This window comes from Buceros rhinoceros, unplaced genomic scaffold (genome assembly GCF_000710305.1).
Source record: "Buceros rhinoceros silvestris isolate BGI_N320 unplaced genomic scaffold, ASM71030v1 scaffold14826, whole genome shotgun sequence".
NCBI lineage: Eukaryota > Metazoa > Chordata > Aves > Bucerotiformes > Bucerotidae > Buceros > Buceros rhinoceros.
The window spans coordinates 26,130-49,128 of NW_010418203.1; the positions used below are offsets into that span (position 1 = coordinate 26,130).

Genomic DNA, 22,999 nt, shown 5'->3' on the forward strand with positions numbered 1-22,999 from the left:
CTTCAGTTTGCGTTACCAATGCTGTGATTATCTGAAGTGGTCACACCTGGAAATCTGATAGGATCATTTTTGGTTCTTAGCTTGACCCACCATAACTTGATTTTGTGAATGTAAGGAATTTTCTTTGGAGAACTGCTTCCTTTTACAGCGACAGATCTTTTCTTGTAATTAAAAGCTTGGAAATTGTTGTTTCCTCACTGGTCTGGGAAAATACAGGTCTTGGCATGCTACAAATACAGAGTGTTCCCATAAAGGACATACCACGTCTGACTGCATGGTGGTATTTGTTTACCGAACTGCTGTTTCTTTGAAAAATGGCATTTCAGTTCCATGAGCTGTTAAAACTGAAATGTAAACTGCAGTTGTGCTCCAGATATCTTACTATGGCAAAAAACCACCAGAGGCAAATCAATCAAAGACCTGCAAGCAGCACCTTAATACCAGGATGTGTCCACTGAAATGGAACTTTATGCAGGGACTAATTTTTGGATCAGATGAAGTGTAATATTTTAGGTCTTCATAGAAATTTTTGTTTTTTCTTTCTAGACAAGAATATTCTGAGATTTTTCTTCAATCTTGGTGTGAAGGTAACTTTTCAAACTTACTTAAGTTTTAGTGATTTGTTATACTGTAGAATTTTGCTGATGTTTGGTAGTACTTAGAGTGCACAAGTTTAGTTGCTGCAGCTGTGCACTTCAAGTTCATTTTTAAATTTGAAATACTTTAAATACTTTTCCTATTTTGTCTTCTCTTAACTGGGGTCCCTGCAGTGGTCCACACTGCAGTTCAAGTCAACAGAAACAAATTTTCTCTCAACAGTGGTAGTGGGAGCTGTTGGCTTCCAGCCGTGGCTCTCCAGTCACCAGGCTGTGCTTTACAAACTCACAGGTAAACCGTCGTGAGTTCGGAGGCGTGCCGCTTTGGAAGCGGTGTGCAGGGAGAGAGAAAAGGCCCTTGGACGTGGGCATATCTGTGCACAGTCTCTTCTGTGGAAACGCCTGAAAGTAACCTGCCTGTCTGTCCTTTCCGCTTGGGTTCAGGACAGCAGTATTTTACTTTCAGCCTTCTCGGTAGTTTATAATAGTGGTCGATGTGTGTATGTGGTGCAAATCCGTGTGTGTGGTTGGGGAAGAGGCTCATCCAAAAAGGCAGCATTTTCCATTCCTTGGTAAGGACGAGTTGTTTGCTTAGTGTCTCCCTTCCACACATAAAAATGTTCCTTTTTACCTTCTTTTGCTCCCTCTGTCAGGCAGACTACTTTGGAAAAGGTGCTGAGAGCTCTCAGGCGTATTTCACATGACGTTGACCATAAGTAATGATTTTCTTTGGTGCCTGTGCATGGAAAGGTGCACAGTTCAGTACAACTTGCGAAGTAAATTTAGATTGGATAACTCTGTGCCTTAGTACAAGTCTCTGTGCTTAACAGAAAATCCGTAAGTCATTAGCGAGTGTCACTGCAGTATATTTACACCGCGTTTGTGTCACAAGCCGACCCTTAAGCTGGGACTCTCCTTGCTGGTGGTACTTTTTGGTAGGACAGTGTGTCGTTTTAGCGCTCCAGCACCACCTGCTGGTCCAAGTACCATGTTCTAGTAGTTGTGCTCCCCAGCTGGTGACCAGGTAGCATGGTAGACCCGGGAACTGCTTTCTGCATCACCCTGTCCACTGCTGCGGTCCCAGAGGCTGCCAGGCTGTCATCCACACCTGCCAGCGGCTGTTCGGAGTACACCAACTAGTTCCTGTTGAGAGGAGTTCTGGGTAGTCTTCTCACGGTGGTGTGCTCCGGGGACAGTGGAGGCACCTGTGACATCTACAGATGGCACAGACCAGGCCGTGCCAGGTTTTTGGCTCTGCTCGATCTACTCCAGTGGTTTCTTAGGCGGCCTCGTGCCTCTCTCAGCCCTGCACGCTGCTGTCCAGCCTGAAACATGTCTGTGTGGCACATGGTCCTATATAACATCCTCCAGTGTTGCTCTTGGGCCACTTGCTATGTACTGTGGTGCAAGCACAGCGTCTGCATTTGTAAACTCTAACTTACTGGCTGTAAGGCACTGTGTGCTGATTGGTTAACGTGCAAGCAGAGGAGAGGGAGGGGGGTCACCACCTGTGGTGGGTGACCTCAGTGCTGTGAATGTGGCTTGTGTTCACTCTCAGCACAGAGAAGGCTGCTGCTGAAAACGCTGTGTGTCCATGGCGTGGCTCCCAGCAGTGGCTGGGAGGTGTACTGGGTGTTCTGATGAAACCTCTCCCCCTGCCTGACGGAAGGGCTTCTGGGGAAGCTGGCCTGCAGGTCCTGTGTGTATACATACGGGTTTCGGTCTTTACAAATGGTCCTGGCGGAACCAATCTAACTTTGGGTCTCGGTGTAGTCTTTTTTGTTAGTTTTAGAGAACGTACATGCTCGTTACATGACAACTGTGAACAGGGCAGGGCAAATTGCTGATTAGTAATTGTGATTCTGGAAAATTAATTTGAAATGCATGTCTTCAAATGCATAGTTAAAGCTTGGCTTAATAGCTTCATGTGTTTAAATCCACTATAGAGAAATTGTCACCAGGATTTCTTGGTTGCGATGGGCAACAGTGATGGCAAATTTGGAAGGAATTCCTTCCGTTTGGAAGGAAAACAAAAATGAGAATGTCGTCCTGGAGTCCTGCATATTTAGAATTAAGGGCAGTCACTGTAAATAAAATTAACCTTTACTTCCTGTAATTAACTGTTTCGAAAAGGTAAATGACCTGTGTGCTATTGCATCTCTCTGAACATTTGAAAGACCAAATATTTTTCTTTTCCCCCCTCTGCTTTGCAGGCATACAGCTGTCCCATGTGGGCACCCCATTCTTACCTGTACCCCCTGCACCAGGCCTACTTGGCTGCTTGTAGAATGTACCCAAACGTGTCCCTTCCGGTGTATCCGCACAACCCCTGGTTCCAGGAGGCTCTGCCGACTCAGAATGAAAACGAAACTGCACGAACAAACAGGCACTTTCCTGTTCAGAGCGAGGCCAGATCCAATGGTCAAATTCCACAGGTCGACAGTAGATCTCCATCGCTGCCTCTCATTATTCCTTCAGCTCAGGTGTCAGAAAGTCAAGGACAGGTCTGCGTAGAATCGGAGAATCCGGTGCAAGCTCTCCACGCAAGCTATGAGGAGTCCCTGAGGGGCAAAAACCTGTTCCCACAGCCGCCCTTTGGTCACAATCACTTTCTGGGAGCCGTTCCAATAGCACCTCCTTTCTTTCCTCACTTCTGGTATGGGTACCCAGTTCAGAGTTTCATTGACAATTCAGTAGCAAGACCTAATGTCGTCGTGTCGCCTGAGGACAAAGAGGCCACAGCTAGCACCTCTGCGAACCTGTATGTGGCTAAAGAATGCAGCCCTCCTGTTCCCGTGGCGAACTGTGCAGAGCAGCTTCAGAAGACGAACAGCGGCAGCGGCTCAAACTCCGCGCCAGTCCCTGTGCCCGGTGCAAGCAGTGAATGCGGTGGCCCCAAAGAAGCTTCAGCGAGGGCACCTCAGCTGGAGCACGCTTGTCCTTCGGCTTCTCCTGCTAAGCAAAAAACTGCTGGGCAGCAAAATCGCTCTCCGCAAATACAGGGGACAGAGCGGCAGACAGCGGTGCGCGATGCTCCACCGCTTTTGGCAGAACCACCGAAAAATGAACTGAAAACCAGCATTTCCAGTCGTAAGGAGAAGACTGATAAAGGTCGAGATTCCAAGGGTGCTGGTAATCTGCAGACAGACAGCCGGGCACAGAGAACGAGGGATGAGAGCTCTGAGGATGAGAGCGAGGTTTCCGATATGCTGAGAAGTGGCAGATCCAAGCAGTTTTATAACCAGACTTACGGAGGAGGCCGAAGGCCGAGACTTGAGTGGGGTTATTCCAGCAGGGGAGGGTACCAGTTCCAGAGAAACGAGGAAGCCTGGAAAGGACCGCCGAGCAGAAGCAGAGATGATGGCCACCAGTACCAGCGAAACTTCAGAGGGAGGCCGTACAGGAATGACAGGAGAAGGGCAGCACTGGGAGATAATCAGAGAGGGCATCAAGCGTAGAATGGGTGGGTAACTGAAAATTTGGAAATTCAAGAAGTAATTTGAAGTAGCAGTTTAAAATCTTTTTTTTTTTTTAGTGAAGTTCACGGATATGTTTAACTTTTGACGAATGAAGAATAGGAGGATGTGAACTCCTTACTGTATGGTTTTGGGGGATTATAGAGTTTGTTTGGCTTAGCATTTTTTCCTCAATGTCAAATTAGAGAAAAAATAATATAGATTTAGTGTTTGGTAATGGTTTTTTTCCCCACAAAGGTTTGAGTTTGTGATAGAAGATGGATACGTACGTTTACTAGAGTGACAAATTATAGCATTTGATGTGATCTAGATTCTAAAGTTGATGGTAACATTGCACCAAATATAAATGTATATTTTATCATACAATGCCTTAGTTCTGAACTGAGCTAAAGGAATTCTCAGCCTACTGCACTGTTGTCTTTGATACGCTTCCAACCCAAAGGCCTTTCATCTCAAAAAAAAAAAAAAAAATCTGTCAAACTTGAATGTTCCTCTTCGGTGTGTTACACGTACGGCAGCCAGCTAACCCTGTGTCTTAGGTATGTTGTATATAGTTCTTTTAATATTCATAGGGTATATTTTTGAATTTTAAAAAGCATTTATTTGTTGAAATCAAAATCAAGACAAGCAGTCAAGAATAGCCGTGTGTTAATTGAGAAGAATGGCTGTTTCCACCAAGAATTCTTAATGCTGGTGTGACTAGAATGGTGCCTATGCCAACTGAATAATTACAAAGACAATAAAAATGTAGATGCTATGCATTTCCAAAATAATTCTGCATCTGTTGTAATAGCAGAAGTTTTTTTAATGCCACTTTAACACTAATGCACTGACAAATCCTAGATATTTTGTGAGGAGAGATGCATAAAGTACCTGTTATGTTTTGAGTTTGTATGATTGAGCTACTGTTCAGTATTCTTTTGTTGTTGCACTGTTGATGCAAATTTATGTTTTGCATGTACAAGTCCTTGCTGGAACTACTTTTAAAAAAGCAAGACGGAGAGTCCCGGTGTGCTGTTCTTCCCTGCAATTCAGAAGAAAGTGGCTTCTGCCTTATATTTTTACACTGTGTCAGAGTTCTGATGCTGTTTCTTCTGACCCTGGTAACGCTCTCGGCAGTGTTCCCGCTGCCTTTGCAGTGTGGACGTTCGGCTGTCCGCACTGCGAGAGTGCAGCGGGCACAGTGTTCACCCAGCTCTGTTCCTCTGTACAATTAACTGTGGTGTATATTTTTATATCTCTGTATATACTAGCGTAGGCGATGGTACCCTTTCATTCATGTCCGAGATTGTACAACCCTCGATCGGGAAACTTGAGTGATAGTTCTGTGGTAAAGGAATTCTTTTTCAGATGCATGCCATGTATAAAACCCTACTTAAAATAAATGTTTGTCTTTTCAACTTTCTTCCTAAATTATATTTACACATGTGAAATGGTTGCAGTGACCCGAAATGTGTGGGTTTGTTCGACAGAGCCAGCTGGTGGACAGCAGAACTGTGAACAATTGGCTCACCTGGGGGCGAGCGGCAAACTGAAAGGGACTCAAACTGGAGTTGTAGTTCCTAGTCAGCATGGTAGTGGCAGGGTCTGAGCTGTGGGGTTTGGGGATTTTTTTGGTTAATCTGTAGTTTTCCATTTAGAAATGTATTCGGTGTTTCCAAAGGGGCAATCTTCAGCTTTTCAGGTTGAGAAGCAAGCAAGTCGAGAGGGGTTCACTGGCACCACCACTGTGGTCTTCTGTTTACTACTTCCAAAGGCTTAAAAGGGGCTTCTTCTCGTCTTTCCTGGGTGGTTCTACAGTGCAGCTCCAGTAGCAGCGCGGACCTGTCCAGCAGTCACCGAAACAATCGTTCAGTCACAAGCTGGGTTGCAAGGATCAAGGCAGTGCGCTTTCTACAGACACTTGGGGGACAATGGGCAACAGGCAGGGTGGTGACTGGTAAGGCTCTGCTGTTAGAATGTGCCTTAAACATTGACCCAAAGCATCTAAGCTGGGCCTGTGCCCTGCCTTGCTGCTCCAGGACAGTTAGGGACTGAAATGGGTAGGTGTTGTATTTCCTCCACCTTCACTGTTGATTAACTGTGGTTTTCTCTGGTTTTGCTGGAAGACTTGAAAATGAACTGGCCAAAACCCTTTACCTGGGGTTTTAGAGTGGATCTCACAGGTCTGTAGGGGACTATCTTTTAGTCCGAGTTGCACTATCTTATCTGTAGGGAACTACACGTAATCTTTTAGCACACCATGAACCGAGTTACACAGCTTCAGGTATCTGCTAAACCACATCTTTACCTTGCCCTCTTCAGGACAGAGGAAGCAGAATTCAAGTCCAGAGGGATTTCTGCTCGTCTGTGTGACTGAACTGTAACATCTTCTTAGCCTCCACATGTTTTTGTGTGAACGTGAGCTGGTGGGTGGGGTAAGGCTGTGTTTATTACCTGTACTTCACAGGGTACCTCTGCTGGTGTAATAGGGATGGACTGCTGTTGTCAGTTAGAGCAAGGCAGAGTGTACATGACACCCAATACTGTCAAGGTTAGAAAATACCAACTTACTAACGCGCATAATGGCTTAAACCCCAAACCAAATCATGGCTGTCTTTAACTTGGGAGAAGATGTAAATAACAAAGCCTTGTTTTCCTTCATCCCTCAGAACATTTTTCACATGCCAGTGAAGGCAGAGCAGACCGCTGTTGCATGGAAAATGCCCTTCCTTCCTTCCTTCTACGAGATACAGGTGAAAGTTGATGTGTCTGAAGGGATCGCTTTAGCCTCCCTTTCCTTACTGGAGAGAACTGGTGACCTTTCTACAAGCCACAGCTTTGTTGCTGGAAGTGCTGTATATGCATCCCTGAAACTAAGTAAGTTTTGTAGGATGTTAATCTACTAAACGATGCTTTATTGTAAAGTGTTTGTTTCTCAAAATGGAGATGCTCTTGGCCACGAAGTGGAGAAATGGTGCTACTCTGGCATGTTACAAAGCAGCACCAGTGTGTTAAAACGAGCTCCATCAAGGAACAGGATGGTTTCCTAAGCACATTCACTAGCTCTCTGCAAAGAGAGAGAAAGATGCTCGTTTTCTGCTCCCTCAGATAATCAGCATAACACAAAGGGATCTCTACCTGTCTCTGAAACACCCAGTTTGGATTTGTAAATCCCCTTTTAGTTAGTTTGTTGAGACAAAGCAAGCTTTGCTGTGGGCATGCCATCAGAAACCTTTCTCTGTTCAGCTTTTTAGAACCCCCCTAAATCTAAGGTACATCCCACGCCAAGAGATGAGCTGCCCTACCCTCCTTCAGCCTTCCACAGCCGTATACAGATACCAATTTGTTACAGGCTCTTAGGTGAGTGTTCTCTTCAGCTTGACACGTTACAGCAGGAGGGCTTTGCGGAGAAGGTGTCAGTACTTTGTGAAACAGATGCCTTTATCACTCAAAACCCAACTTCCTAGAGAATACTGTCAAGTCTGTAGAACAAGCAACTGGAGAAAAGAGCCCCTAACCTTTCTGCACTATGCAGGTTTAAGTCACAGAAGATGGAAAGACTTTATTTAACTGGTTATTCTCCTGTAACTAGGTCTGAGAACATGCAGGGGGACAGATGACTAGAAGAAGGTAGATCTCTTCCTTTATAGTCGTATGTAGTTTGTACTCCCATCTTTTGCGTGTTCCTTTCTCTAGTATGAGAAATGGTGTGCAAAACATCATACGCAAGCTTTTACACGTGAAACTAGTAATTCAAGAATTTTTGCGCTGTGTCACAGAAGAGCTGTAAGTTAGGAGGATATTTATTTATGAAGCCCTCACCCAGAAAGATTGAACCTTTTTAAAACAGGTGGTGATGCTGTAGTTTGACATTCTTGGTACAGGTCCCTCTTTCTTACACACAAAACAGCTTCAAAAATTTTTAAAATGAGGAAGTGCAGTCAGTACTTGGTACACGAGTAGGATATACTGAATTGAGAACCTCCCTTAAAATCTGAAAAATCTGGAGACTCACTTGCACAATTTCAAGGTGGTCTATTTTGAAATCATTACACTGAAAATAGGGCTGTGTGTCACCAAAATTTAGAAAGTGGCAGTTTTACTCAGACTAGCATTTACACTGCTACTGGTCTCAGATGTTATACGCAGCAAGAGATTTTAAGCTCCAAAAGATGATAAGTTCTAAAACCTGATTGAGCCTTCTCATCTGCAAATGTTTAGATTCCAAGATGCGTTTCTATATGCGCCAGTTACAAAGATGCTCGGATTCAGTATTTAGTCATCCAGGAAAAAGTAGTTTCCACTCTTCTTTTGTTCCACATCCTTGGGGAGAGAGAAAGGTCAATGTTACTTAAAATAGTCTTTGGCCAGGCTTGAACATAGCTAAAATAAAGGACGCTTATCTAAACTTTTCTACTTACTATTCGTTCCACATGCTGTTTTCCAGCACAGCAAACCTACCAGGTTAGTCTTCGTTTTATTCCTTCCTTTAAGACCTGGCTTTATATTAAACAGTTGTGGCTGCTTTACTGTAAAGGCACTTCTCTCTTACCTTGATTGAATTGAGTTTGTTTATTCTTGGTCTGTAATTGTTGGGGTCTCTTCTAAAGGTGATTTCAAGTTGAGATAAAAACTTATTCATTCCAGCCAAAAGAGTCTGCGGGCTGTTGAAAGAGAAGAAATTCCGGCTCAATTTTCACAAGTTGTGTGCTATGCAGATTACAGGCAGCTTTGATCTCGGTCCTGAGCTTGTTCAAGTCTGGTAGCACAAGCGTGAGCTGTATCTGATGCAGCAGGAACTCAAATCCTGTCTCAGGCAAGGAGCCAAACTCCTTTGCAGTCTTTTTATTTCATACCTACCCATGCTGGCACACTTCAGTTTTTACACTCCAAGAAAAGAAACAGATTTGCATTGTTAGCAAGATCTAACAAAGATCCTAACATACACTGATGCTGAGAAAATGATGCTGGTTATGTGATGATTTTATCCACACGAGCGCATTCTTAGATGGAACATCATCAAAATGAGACTAATTGTAAACTCACTGTTAGACCCACGTGTTTACATCATCTGGCTCACGTGAAGTTCTTGGTAACCGAGCTGTTCTAAAAGCCTGGTTTCTAGTAAGGCTGCTCCTCAAAACGTCTCTAATTTGCATGAAATGATGTACAGGAACAAAACCAGACATGTGACAAGGGACAGCTTAGAGTAAAACTCACAGATGGTGCCCATGTTGGAAGCTGCTGTCAAGCCCCGCGCTTCTCAAGATTTGCATGCAGGTACCCTTAGTATGCGGCTTTCTTTTCATACACTGGACGTTATTTTTGGAAGCATAGTTTACAAGTGGTCCTTTTTGTCATCCCTGACAACCAGTACCACTTACTTGTTCTCCCCGGACTGTAATTTAATTGGTGTGCAGTTGTGTAAGGTTAGTTTAAGCCAGGAGCTGGTCTAGTTTTTGAGGGCTGGCTTACATTCTCCAGCTCTGCCCCAACTCTGTGCCTAGGCAGCCTCTAAGTGAGGGCCAAACTCTTTTCCTTTTACTCACTTCAAAACAAAAGTCAGAACCCTCAGGTCACTCTTGGCTCTTCTTTAAATGCAGCTTAAATTTCTACAGGCTGGAATGCTTCACCTTATTACTGTTGATGCTTCAGATAAACAGTTTGTCTCTACCTCGTCCTCCTTTTGTTTACTGATCCAAATGAATCTCTTACCTGTTCGCAAGTGTGTTCTTGGAAGGAACACCATCGAAAACAATCACGCGATCAGCGAGATAGGTAGCCATGATAAAATCATGTTCTACCACAAAAGCTGTTTTTTTAGCATGGAGAATGAAACTGAAATAGAGAGAAAAAAAAGAGCTGAATGTAAACTTACTGTAAAACTACGGAGAATTTCAGGGACTTTTCCCCTGATGGGTACGTTACCGTTTAATGACTCTAGCAGCCATCAGACGTTGTTCAGAGTCCAAATACGCCGAAGGTTCGTCAATTAGGTAGACATCTGCAGGTTTACCAAGACAAAGAGCTAATGCAACGCGTTGCAACTCACCACCAGACAACGTTTGAACCTGTTGAGAGGCGAGGTGGGGGTGGGTGGGAAATAAGGCCACAGTTAGTTCAGGTATAGGCAGAGAATTAAAGATGAGAAGTCGGGATGCTGTTTCAGGGAATTAATACCTCCTGGTCAATGATGTTTTCTATTTGAAGAGGTTTCATTACATCAGTGACAAACTGGGGGTGTGTGTAGGCATCTCTGATCTTCTCGTGCAGCAGCTGACGGACACTTCCCTATTAAAAGAAAAATGCTGCCACTCAAGTTGTATGTGCCACACCGCAAGAAAATAAGAAGGAATAGAATTAACAGAGAATTTGTTCTGGGAATAAAGAAATTCTATCCGTGTACTAAAAAGATTTTTGTAGCAAACACAATACTTAACAAGTATTTATTAATAAATAAGGCTTAAACGTACTGTAGATTTAGGACTGATCTTCTGCGGTTTGTAGCTGACATTTAGAACCGGGACCTCACCTATAAAAAGATAAAATTTATAATGAAAACAAGAGTCTTTCAGTACTTTCAAAACAGGTTTCAACTAAGGTGTTAAGCACTACCTCCTTCATCGGGTGTAAGTCTTCCTGCAAGCATCCGGATAAATGTAGTTTTGCCAGTTCCTAAAATAAAATACAAATTACATATTATTTCAGACTTTTTAGTAATTCAGGCTTCTAACAGTTAGTCACCAATACAAAAAAAAAGAAAAAAAAGACAACAATAAGGAATACATTTTAAGATCAGACTGCTTTGCGAATTCCTCTGTTCACTTCCAGGAAGCAGCACTTGCTGTTACTTGCTTTTTCAAATGAAAGAGACATCTACAGCTACAATAGTCTAGACTTGCGGCTAAGCTCACCATGGTCAATCACCATCCTGCCAGTCCAAGTCCTTAAAATGGGGTGACAGACAAACTCGATGGCAGCACTAACATTCCAGTGCCCCCTATTCAGAGAGCAGGCTGACAACGTGACGTCTTCACTAGGAAACAAGCAGTTCAACCTGACTCCGTTTTGAAGACTGGCTCCCAGACTGAAAAAGGGCTTTAAGAGTCTATTTTAGAGCTGTAGAAGCCATTTCCAACAAGAATCACACTTACCGTTTTCCCCTAACATCACCATGATTTCAGAATCAGTGAATTCTCCAGCTACTATGGAGAGTTCAAATTCTCCCATCTTTTTTTTCATTCCTGGATATTTGTACATACACATCTTTTTAACCTCTTCTTCATTAGCTGTCTCAGCCACTTTAAATACCAGAGATGCGTCTCGAAACCTTAGATTTTCTGTGGGAACGTAGCCATCTAAGAAAATGTTTATGCCTATGAAGGGAGAAAAAAAGATCATTAAAAAAAGTCTACAGCTAAGCAAGACAAGATCAATTTCAATTCTTGGCTGTAAATTCCAAGATTTTGAAATGATGTGTTAAAAAAGGCAACAAAACCTTCTATTTGAAAGTGTGGAAATTATGCAAATTGAATGAAGAAAACTCTTACTAAAATTACTGAAAGGCTATAGAAGCTCTTCCTGAAAAGCTCCTATTAGTGATGTGTGGAGAGTTTGAACTACTGCTGTTGGACCCATTCTCACAAAAACTGAGTCTCAGTGCTACAAGTGTGGTCGATTCAGCTGAACACTACATACCTCTGTACTGTGCCAAATGTCTCCTGCCCTTTCTCTACTATTTATAGGGTCTTTTGTGTAACTCCAGTGTTTACAAACCACCTGCAAGTATCAAAATCACGTCCATAGCAAGAGACAAAGGGCATTTCGTTATTAAGACTTTTGGGGTGAGTTATAAATTTAGGATCACATAAAACGGAAATTAAAACACAAAATAAACTGGTAGTTTTCTAGTTACGGAACTACAGCAGGAAGAAGACATGTTCATGTAACAGACAACTAGCATTGTGGTACCTGTTTTTTCTTCCATAGAATGTTTTTTGTATGTTTAAAAAGAGAAATATGGCAAGAGTTACCTTCTCTTACGCTGAAAGGCATAGTAACAACACCGTAAGCACTTGGCACACCATACAGGCAGCAGATAAAGTCAGAGAGATAATCTAACACACTTAGATCATGCTCTACAACAATAATGTACCTGAAAAATAGAGCCAGAGAGATGCTTTTATACTTCAATACAAAACATCTTTTCTTTTTCTCATTCTAGTCTTGCATAAGCAAAAGCGATCAACATGATTTTCATTTAATATGGTTTCTTAATATGGTTTCTGTCCAATAAACAGGCATAATGAATGACAAGTTGGAAGTCCATCTTCAGTGTAAACTGGCAGCTTCTTTATGTACAGGAAGTGGAAAGATATTGAGTGACTCTAGCAAAAGCTTAGCATATTTAGCATACTTAGCATATTTTAAGGAAAAAAAAAGAAAATCTTTGTGAGAAGGGGATGGAACAGCAATATTCAGGTGAAAAATAACCACCTGTACTTTCACATCCTGATTACAAAATTTACCCCAGTGCTGAAATGGTACAGAAACTATAGGAAGTAAGTTTCCAAAATGCAAAACAATGAAATATTACTGACTAGCTGTTTTAAACATCTATTCGTGTACCATTCTGAGAAGTCAGCACCTCTAGGGAGATGGACTGGATGTTTCTTCCCCCTGTAAACAGACACCTATTATAACCGTCTAGCAAAACATTTAAAGTTTGTATTTACCTGTCGGGGTTTATTAGGGATCGAATAGTAATGGCAGCCTTCAAGCGCTGCTTGACATCTAGGTAGCTAGAAGGTTCATCAAACATGAAGCTAGACCCAAAAGAAAGAATGAAGTCTTAGTGAACGTGAGCCTTCTACGCAGTCAAGCCTAATACTAATACTTCAACCATTAAATACACAGAAATAAGAAATTATCATTATTTCTGTTGAGACAAAAAATGAGAATTATGTACTGACACCTGCCTTGAACCTCTGATGATTGTCACGTGAAATTGTTAAATGTTTTGAGTTAAGTATTACTTTGCCAAAAGCTCTGACAAACTTATCAAATGTTACGAGAAATCAGCAATCAGTTTGGAATCCCATGCACTCAGTTCTGTTTCAGCTTAAATTTAACATGAACCAAGAAGTGCAAATCTACTTGAGGAGACTGGAAGATAAAATCTTCCGAAAGAGAAAAAAGAAAAACCAAACCCAAACAAGAAACCCCACCCCAGACTCAACCCAACAAACCCCCCCCCCCCAACACACCCAAAAAACACAAAAAACGAAAGAGAAAAAAAAAAAACCAAACCCAAACAAGAAACCCCCCCCCAGACTCAACCCAACAACCCCCCCCCCACAACACAACCAACAAAAATCAAAACAAAATAAAAGAAAACCCAAAACCCCATAACTCTTCTGATGCTGCTTTCTTGGTCCCAAGGAGTCAGGAAACAGCGCCGACTAGACAGTAATTTCCTGGTTGCAAGACAGGAGAGGAGAGACTTGAGTCCCCAAAGGTGGGGAAGGATCTGTCCACTGGCTAAATGAGGTACGATGTCAAACAGGACACATTCATGTGGGATATGGGGAAGGTTATGAAGCTGCAACACTGAAATTTAACACTGGCCTCTGAAATGAGCTATTTCCAGTAAGATGAACTAAAGTGTAAAAAACTCAGAGATTACACATGGAGTAAATACGGATCTTGGCTGCTGAGTTGGTAAAACCAAATTTTTTTTAAAATCCTTTTGTTTAAATATTGCAAACAGAAGTATTATTTCTTACAATGAATGTAAATTAAAGAACAATATTCTGAGACAGATTATTAGAAGCAATGTGTAACCGAAGTAAATAAAACATACATGTCAGCCTTCTGAATGCAGACAACTGCACAAGCAAATCTCTGAAGTTCTCCTCCAGAAAGGTCCTCAACATTTCTTTCTTTCAGATGAGTTAAGTCTGCAAATAAGTGGTTTCTTTTAGACAGGTTACAACCAACACCACAGTTCATATTTTTATGACCTACACACGTATGATCACAGCAGACGTCCTCCACAGAGGAAAAAAACAGAAGAGAACTAAGTGTTCAGTCGATATAGAAGTATCATAATGCTATTTGTAAGTCTCAGCAAGTTACAGCTTCCCCGCTGCATTAGCCAATTAATTTGCATGGCTGCTTCTTATCAGGCAGAAGGATTACATTTCTATTTGTTTTTCCACCATATATTTGGTAAAGATTTTTTTTTGTTTGTTTGTAAAAACAAACTATACCAGTTTTAAAAGCGCTTCTTGTTAGAGCTGGTGGAACAGTTCTGATTTTCAGGAAAATCAAGCCCCCCAAATGTTACAGCAAATGGGCAAAGCCAGTTATTTTCTCATAAGAATTTACATTTCACAAACATACTTTCACTAGTAAGTTAAGCAGGACCCTCTTCGCTGCTCAATGCAGCCCCCCCCTTTACCACCTGGATCTACCAAAAAGAACCCTGTAGTTAATTTAGCATCACCTCAATTTTAACACCTAAATTTAGTAACAACTGAATTGAAAACACCTATTAAAAAAAAGCAGGGCTGGACTATGCAGAGGTTTTTCTTACTAACTGCACTGCTCGCAGAAGTCAGTACCACTCCCACTACAATTAGCTACACACAGCTTTTATTTAAGGAAAGAAAAAAAAAAGGGTTTTGTACTTGGGTAACATTTTCTATATGCAATGGTTCTCACAGGAGATGCTGCTAAGATTTTGCCAGATTGTAAGAAAGCAAGAGCAGCAGATGGCAACTGGAATTTTTCCAGATTTAAAAATAAATTCTTTCCACTGTGGAACAGAAACTGTGTTAGATGCTGTTAACTGGCATGTATCAATTAGTTTGCCACTAGAAAGTAGTATCTGCATCGGTCCATCTACGCTGACAGCAAGCCCATGGCTTTAAACTAAAGCATCTTTCCTTTTTTTCTCTCTCTTTTTAATTGGTGTAATTTACATCTACTATCCCTTTAGTAGTAATTTTGTTTTTTCAGGAAGTACGAATTTCTCAAATGCTTTGAGGTTTGACTTTACAAAACTACTTACCAAGCTGCTGACATACAACGGTTTGTGTCTTGGTTTCATCCTTCCTATCCAGAATTGATCCCACTGTTCCCTGTGCGATAAATAATAAAAAACCCCACATTATTTCAACATTAAGAATTTCAGACAGTAGTGGATATTTGGCATTGAATTATGCTGTTAAATAAAACCTTTAAACACAAGAGAAGTACTACAGGAGAAGCTCCCAGCTTTCTGATAGCTCATGAAATTTCTCACCTTTGCAGCTTTAGGGATCTGGTCCACATACTGAGGTTTTATGATAGCCTTCAGGTCATCTTCCAGGATCTTGGTAAAATAATTTTGCAATTCAGACCCTCGGAAATAAGTCAAAATTTCTTGCCAGTCAGGTGGATCCTGTGACAAAATTAAAGCCTGTGTTTACTTATGCCATTCTAAAAACATCATTAAAAATATCTACTTTTAACCTTCTGGTCAGCAAACAGAATATACTTGCAAGATTTTTAAAAAGCCTGGATGAAAGCTAGTTACCAAACTCATGTTGTGTCTGTTTCTATTAAAAAAAAAAAAACCCAAAATTATAGAATTGCAAAATGGAGGGCAGAAGTTCAACAAAAAACATTTTAAATTTGCACCTAGGATATCCAAAATCATCCATAGACTGTTAAGAAGCTACGAATAAAACTACTTCACGGGGGAAATGATAGTATGGATTAGTGTAACTGCACTTACTGGCTACCTGATCCAGCTAATCCAAAGGAAAAGGGTTGGGCTGATTTCAGTTATTTTCTCTGCTTCTAGCAAACATTCCCAAGAAAACAGAAGGAGAAGACAAAGGAAAAACGACAAAATAAAGAACGAAGGAACTGCTCAGAGCAACCACATAAAAAAAGTCCCAACTTGTCAACTTGCACAGTTTTGTTTTACACAGGGCACTGCTCTGAATGGTGCTGAATTGATTATTTTTTGAAGGTGAATGGTATGGAAACAGAGCGACACAGCCTTATTTCCAAACCAAGCAATTACATGGAGGAAATGTTTCATAAGTTCTGGAGCAGAAGCAACATGGCAGATTCAGTTCATACCATGTGTTTCTGTGGTCATAATGATTTGGCTCTTCACAGGAAGTCTGATTTTGGAAGCACGGTCATTCAATCAAGTACACATTCAGAAAGTCAAAAAGTTTTGCTATTTCTGCAATTTCTGAAACAAGACGTCCACAAAATAATATAAACCAAACTTGAAAAATAATGGAAAATGTAGCTGGGAAATGATATTTTTCTTTGCAGTTTGAAGTGGCAGCCATGAAGTGAGTAATTTATTAAAATGTTATTCTTTCAGGTAAAGAAGCTGACGAAGAAAGTTTGAACACTCTTGTTCCTACAAGTCCTTCTTGAAGGACAAAAGTGAGCATCAGAATTCAACTGTCAGAAGGTGATAATTGAAATACTGTCTGGTAAGAGTCGCAATAGTTACTGTATTTATGTCTTATCTAATAATACTCACTCTTGGGAGCAGTGCTAGGTAAACAAACCCCTGTAAGTTATTTTGCTTCCCGTCTGCACAATTTGACTTAGTGTAAATATACAGGGATGTGGATTATGATCTCCCATGAAGACCTGCCGTTTACAAGTTGTTCTATGTTTGGGTCTCAAAAAATGCTATTAAAATTTCTAAGTATCTAGCAACATGAAGGAACTGTGGATTTTCAGAACTCAGAATTACAGTGGGAAATAGCTTCAACAACAACTTACGCTAACAACCTATTTTATAAGAGATCATCTTCAAAAGAATCAAAGAAAAAAAGCCTAAGAGATCCCAAGGATACATGGTAAGTGCTCACAGACACTATAGCTGTTCAGATAAAACCAGTGTTGAACTTAGAAGAAACTCTACAACTTGAGCTACCTAAATCCCTTCATAGGGAACAGGTAAATTGCACAGCGAAAAAAAGCTGACATTTTAAAATTAAAGATCAGTATTAAAAAAAAACCCTTAAGTGTGACTTAAAGACAGAAACATACTTGTGATATCTATCTTTAGCGAGTTTGAATTAAAATCAGTATCCTTATCTTTCTTGAAAGATACACACAATCTGCACAAAAGCCGTAATTAACATCCTTCTACTATTGTTTCTGTGTGGAGCAGGTCACTGGCTGTTAATAGGGAAAGTGCCTATGTCCTTGTAAATTCCGTCCTGTTCACAGATAGGAAAATTGAGTGGAAGCATGTAACCACAGCTATCTATAACGCCAACTCTATTTTATTACTGATACATACATCGTATTTTCCAAGATTTGGCTTCTGTTTTCCTGCTAAAATTTTCAAGGCAGTTGATTTCCCAATACCATTGGTTCCAACCAATCCCAGCACTTCACCTGGACGAGGGATAGGCAACCTGCACACAACATCGACAGCTTTGGATTATATTAATACCATCAGACACCAACATTTGAAGGTAAAGTAAATGTTATAACTTGTTTTCAGACTTTGTGATTATTTCAGCCGACTTTGTTAAATTGCCGTATAGAATTCAAATTAAACCAATATTCCTTAAAAAGAGAAGATCATAAGGAAGATTTAAGAGCACTCTTCTTTAAACAGGAGCTCTGTAATTTGAGCACTAAAATTTTAATTCATTATACTACTTTTTCATAAGTAAAACATAATCAACATTCAAAAAAGAAGCTACTGAGGTAATAACCAAGAACACCTTGATGTGCACTATGTTTAGACTATCAAAAACTTGATTCTTTTTGTCTCTTTGGCATTGATTCGAAAAACAAAATACCTGTGAAGTTTGAAGGCATTGGCACAATATCTATGTGTTGTTTCTTTCTCCAGGTTGCTAGGTAAGTTAACAATTGACAAGGCTCCAAAAGGACATTTCTGTAATTGAAATAAATTTATAGATGACTGGTGCACATAAACCATTTATTAACAAAATGCTGTGTCCTGTGCTGCACCTAGTTGCGTATTTAAACACTTTCAAAACAACTTCTACCAAATTACTGCACTTTCGTTTACATACTCAACTTTCTGAAGAAGTTCTATACCACATTTTTCAAATTAAACAGCTAGCAATTCAGACTGTCACAGTCCGCAATACGAATAAGGCAGACTGCAAATATTCCCCAGCTCTTTTACAAAACCACAGTTCTAGTGCCAGGTGTCTATAGCCACAAACCAACCAACCATCCCAAACAAATAAACAAAAAACCCAAAGCCACAAACAAAAACTTACAACCCACACCCTGCAATTCAACCAGTTCAGTAAACTGACACAGTACTTCACTTTCAATAAACAATAATGGTCAAGAAGGTCTGATTATTCACCAACGCAAAACGGCTTTTTGAAGTTACACTACGCATTACTCAATAAAAATGCATAAGAAGGAAATTTTATCACTTTAAATAAAGCAGCCTAACTTTTACCTTGATGCAAATACCACAACCAATGCAAAGCGTTTCTGAGATCCATGCTAATTTGCTCTGGGATGTGACTTCTATGCAAAGTTTTCCTGGTGAAAAAGAGTAAGATTAACACAAGAATGTTTCTGATGAATCAGAATTCTCACCAGTACTACTAAATTCCACAGAGGAACATGGAACTGATTAACGTTCACTAAAGCTTCAGATCATCCAAAGACCTGAAAAGTGGCATTATTACTATGAATTAATTATTCATGCTTTCAGTGATACTTCTAAAGGCTTTATGAAACGAAGCATGAATGATAACCAAAAAACTAGCAATTATTAATAACTAGTTCCTTCCAGTGGAAGATTATTTAAAACGTCTCCAATTGCTTAAATACTTTGCTAAATCACAGCTCTTACCCATTCGAACCACAGGACAACTCTTCTTGCATTCTTGACGGCATTTCTTTGGCTTACACTTGTCATGGTTGACAATAGCAATTCTTGTTAATTTGTCCGCCATAATGCACAATTTAGGGTTAAACACATACACCAACTATGAGGAGTAGTGGATGTCTTCCAGAACTTAAAGGGAAAAAAAAAATTCCAAAAGAGAACATAATTACTGACAACACAGAGAAGAACATACATATCTGAAGTTATTACTAGCAGAGTTCAGAGATGAAGAAAGCAAAATTATTTTTTTTCTCTTTTAAGCAAGATGGCAAGCAGGGCAAAGTCTCAGATACAAGTAGTAAGGGTACTGATGTACGTAAATAACTGCACAACTCTTCAACATCAACTTTCCATTCCCTTACTGTTTCTCCACTGTAAAATAAAACTGATTATACCTAAGAATGTATTTGTTACCAAGAAACGCACGTCATAGTAGGAACAGAATAATATACGCTGCTGCAAATTTGAGTTTCACAAGCTGCCTTGTGTAAAATAATCTTTCTCATGATACAGTGTCTGGTAAAGTAAAATTGTGACTACAACTATTACTCCAAGAATCTGATTATAATCTTAGTTTTGCAAACTGTATGCCAATATTTTATAGTAAGTGATTAAAATACTGTAAAATTTAAACCAGTCTTCAAAGGAAAAATTTGTAGTTGCGTATAGAAAAGTAATCCGGACAATGAAAGTCAAAAGAGACATACACGATGATGTTTGATTCTTTTACCTTGAGTTCCACCAGTATTTGAACAATTGCACTTACATTCTGCATTTCCTAAAGTGTATCAATGACTATAATATATTCCAATAAAAACTAAGCAAGATTCTTTATAAAATTACTTTATTTTTTAATAAGAAAAGTCTTGGAGTACTTGACAGTGAAACATTCCTGAAATCACAAATAAAAGCACTTGAAAAAACGAAATTACTACTTGTGTTCCTCTATATAACTGTCTCTTCCCTTCATAGATATTTGTAGTGCATACTGACAAGCTCTGTATCATACCAGGCATTTAGCTTAACAATTGCAGCAGAAAGCAGGGAAGGACCAAGAATTTTAAATTTAACTCTTGGTAAATAAAAAAAGGTGGAGTGTGTTTTAAAGTGCCTTTATATTTCCTTTACTGTACTCACACATAGTACTGAGAATAACAATAATAATGACTGTCTTCCAGTGAGCAACACACACCTAAAGACAACTTCCTCCACTCACTCCTGCTCCAGAACAACACAGACAACTGAATTAGCAGACTCTTGGAAGTTTATGTGGTATTACAGATAACAAATAGACTTTTTTTTTTTCATTTAGGGCTAAAGAAAGACCATAAATAAATTACTAAGCATTTCCAGTTCAACAGCACTAAATAAAGTGATGGCAGCCCTACAGATGACACCAATTCAAAATCATTTCGATTCAATGCAGTATGGATCAGTAGTGCAAGGACATAACTGGGAAGAGTCTGGAAATACTTCAGGTTCCCGCACAGTCTGCACGTGCGTTTAACTCCAAGAAAAGGATTCTCACATTTCTGATTAAAGAAAGTATTTTCTGTTGGATGTCCTGTTCATCTTTGCTCCACCAAACTAAAGTAGCCTGCAGTGGTTTAGAGACTATTTACCACATATGAGTATTATACGAAGAAAGGTTGTGACTCAATCTCCTGAAAGAAGCAAGAATAAAATAGGTATATGGCACATTTATCATGTTAAAATCCATCCTTTCCACCTGTGAACTTTAGTTGGAAGGAATCCTACAGATACTACTGTAATATGAAAGAAAAGAGACTGGCATCTAACAGGGAGCCAAGTTCAGAAATGAAGATGCTATTGTATCTTTAAATCCATTATTACCATAGTTATGAATATTTTAAATGGTTCCTTTTAACAGTAGCAGTCTTATTTCTTTTTCTCAATTTCCAAACTATCTTAAATTAATGTCTGAAGATATTCTTCATCAGATGTATAAATGTAATTATTAGTCATGCTGACAACCTTACTGTGGCAGCTTCTATTTTAAGATTTCAAATTTTTTCTTTACTCTTTTGACATTTCCAAAGCCAAAAAGTCTTAATAACATAGTCGGAAATGACTGAATTTAAAAAATAATTTAAAAGTGATTTTACAGTTCTGTATCCTCAGACCAGACTGACAACATAGCGCTGAACATCCATAGACCAATAGGCACACAACAATGGATTTGCAATTCTCCATTTAATACATTTTTCTTACATAAGAAAACAAGAAACTGGAAGTCTTATTTTTAAAAACTAAAAGGATATTTGAGTCAGGGTAGTTTTCTAGGAGACAGATACTGGATTTTGTCAGTGCTTCAAATACAGATACATTCCTTGGGAATATAACCCAGTACTTTTTGTAACAGTCCTGTAGAGTGCAGTGCACAGAGTATTCAGGGGTGAATCACTCACCCTCTCTGGTTTCCCAAGGGAAGTGCCCAGTCTGGGTAAGTCCTTTCTCCAACAATGCCTGTTGTGGCTGAGTACCCAGAGCAGACAGACCACACTGTCTATCTTGCAGGCAGGGCCTTCCCTTCCCTGCTAGTTATTTTAGCTAACTAGCATGCAAACTATTTCTGTGGGTTACAAAAGCAAGCTCTACAAGGAAACGCTGCTGCACCTCAGGAGCTTGCCTCCCCTGTCCAACCTCCCAATCCTCCGGTCGGGGTTACCGCCTGAGCAGCACCAAGAGCTGACCAGGCAAACTCTCTCCTCAGCTACCCATCCTTCCAGTTTGGTGTTGGGCTTAAAGCACTAGAGCAGGAGTGTGGGGTGGAGGTTGCTCTAAAAGACTGGGTCAAATATGGCTTCAAACAGTTTCCACCCAGCGCTGGTGGGATAATCAGATTCAAGTTTACACTATTACCCATTGCTTGAATGAGACCGTGGTTGGTAAGTAATAAAACAGCCTAAGATTCTTTATTTCTTTCTTCTACCTTACTTATATGGGAAAATGCCCATCTGTGGCTAAGGGTTTTTTGAAGGGGTCACAGAAGTAAATACACCAAGCATTTCCAAAGTACTTGGTGAGGGGAACAGAACTCAGGAAGTGGCATGGAGATGTACAGTCATGTCTCCCTGCTCCCATCTACATGATGGAAGCATCAGTTTATCCAAAACTCTGCAGTGGTCTTAAACCATTTTCGGTAAAAAACATTCGCGACTTGTGTCACTTCTGCAATATTTCCAGGTCTGTCCTTAAATCTATGATGACAATTGTCCAGAAGAGAAAATAATTTCTACTTAGAACTGGCAGTCTAGACCAAATTGAAGAATATTGTCCAGACTGAACTCAAGTTACTTATTTACATGCATATTTAGTTTGGTGGCATTTAACTTCACATAGAGCATGGGATTGTCTGATTTCAGGGTGCAGACAGCAGAGCTCTCCATACACTGAAGGCAGGCCAGCAGCTCATACCATACCCGTACGCTACAATACAGCATACCAGTAATTGTTAAAGTACAGTCAGCAGTTTAAGGGCAGGAGAAATTGGTATTCAGAAGCATTTGAATTCGTGGCTGTATTTCTGCTCTCCAAACAAAGAAAAACAGAACAAAAACAAAGTGCAAGAATATTAATTTGCTGCTAAGTAGAGAGTAAAGGATTATTTTGAACGAGTGAATTCTGATGGACTGATGACACAGGGGAAAGAATGAGGGAAATAATCACAACTGCTAGGAAAAAAAAGTTCTAAAGACCTTGAGAATATAATTTATTGAAGCCAAAACCTGTCCATTAAGTCCAATTATGACACTTAATACAAACACTAAGGCATATCTACAAATAAGACACAAAACGTTATCACAAGCATTTTAAGTCATCCTTCTTAGGCTCTGTGACACAGCTGCTCTCTCTTACACACCAGAAGAAATAACAAAAAAAAAAAAGGAATGAAAGAGCAGGTAAGCAGACCTTGCCATCTGTGACAAAAAAGCAACAGTAACGTACAACCTGTAGAATAAATGTAATGTACTTGCATTATGAAATACCAGTATTTATTT

The 22,999-nt window shown here is 40.1% G+C and overlaps 2 protein-coding genes across 5 annotated transcripts in view; one reads left to right on the plus strand and one right to left on the minus strand.

Moving 5' to 3' along the window:
• Nucleotides 1-4,054, plus strand: part of OTUD4 (OTU deubiquitinase 4) — a 29,894-nt gene extending 25,840 nt beyond the window's left edge. For all 4 annotated transcript variants that reach the window (XM_010138453.1, XM_010138455.1, XM_010138452.1 and 1 more), the window contains 2 exons: nt 547-587; nt 2,810-4,054. In XM_010138453.1, the coding sequence (XP_010136755.1) occupies nt 547-587; nt 2,810-4,054 (1,286 nt within the window). The remainder of the gene's footprint in view (nt 1-546; nt 588-2,809) is intronic.
• A 3,787-nt stretch (nt 4,055-7,841) lies between these two features.
• ABCE1 (ATP-binding cassette, sub-family E (OABP), member 1) lies at nt 7,842-19,105 on the minus strand. Its single transcript, XM_010138456.1, has 17 exons — nt 18,942-19,105; nt 18,540-18,625; nt 17,896-17,993; nt 17,385-17,502; nt 15,363-15,500; nt 15,129-15,198; nt 13,917-14,013; nt 12,790-12,879; nt 12,088-12,209; nt 11,209-11,430; nt 10,670-10,729; nt 10,528-10,586; nt 10,235-10,345; nt 9,983-10,125; nt 9,770-9,892; nt 8,607-8,718; nt 7,842-8,377 (listed from the first exon to the last, which is right to left on the minus strand). Exons 1-17 carry the CDS (start codon nt 19,042-19,044, stop codon nt 8,330-8,332), a joined length of 1,800 nt encoding a protein of 599 aa, XP_010136758.1. The 5' UTR covers nt 19,045-19,105; the 3' UTR covers nt 7,842-8,329.
• Nucleotides 19,106-22,999: the final 3,894 nt, after the last annotated feature.

Excerpts from the sequence above, each read along its gene's own strand:
- ABCE1 (XM_010138456.1), bottom strand. The coding sequence starts at position 19,044 with ATGGCGGACAAATTAACAAGAATTGCTATTGTCAACCATGACAAGTGT. Across the intron at positions 12,880-13,916 it reads TGCATTCAGAAGGCTGACAT|CTTCATGTTTGATGAACCTT; the intron begins GTATGTTTTATT and ends TTTTGGGTCTAG. Across the intron at positions 10,730-11,208 it reads GGTGATGTTAGGGGAAAACG|GAACTGGCAAAACTACATTT; the intron begins GTAAGTGTGATT and ends ATTTTATTTTAG.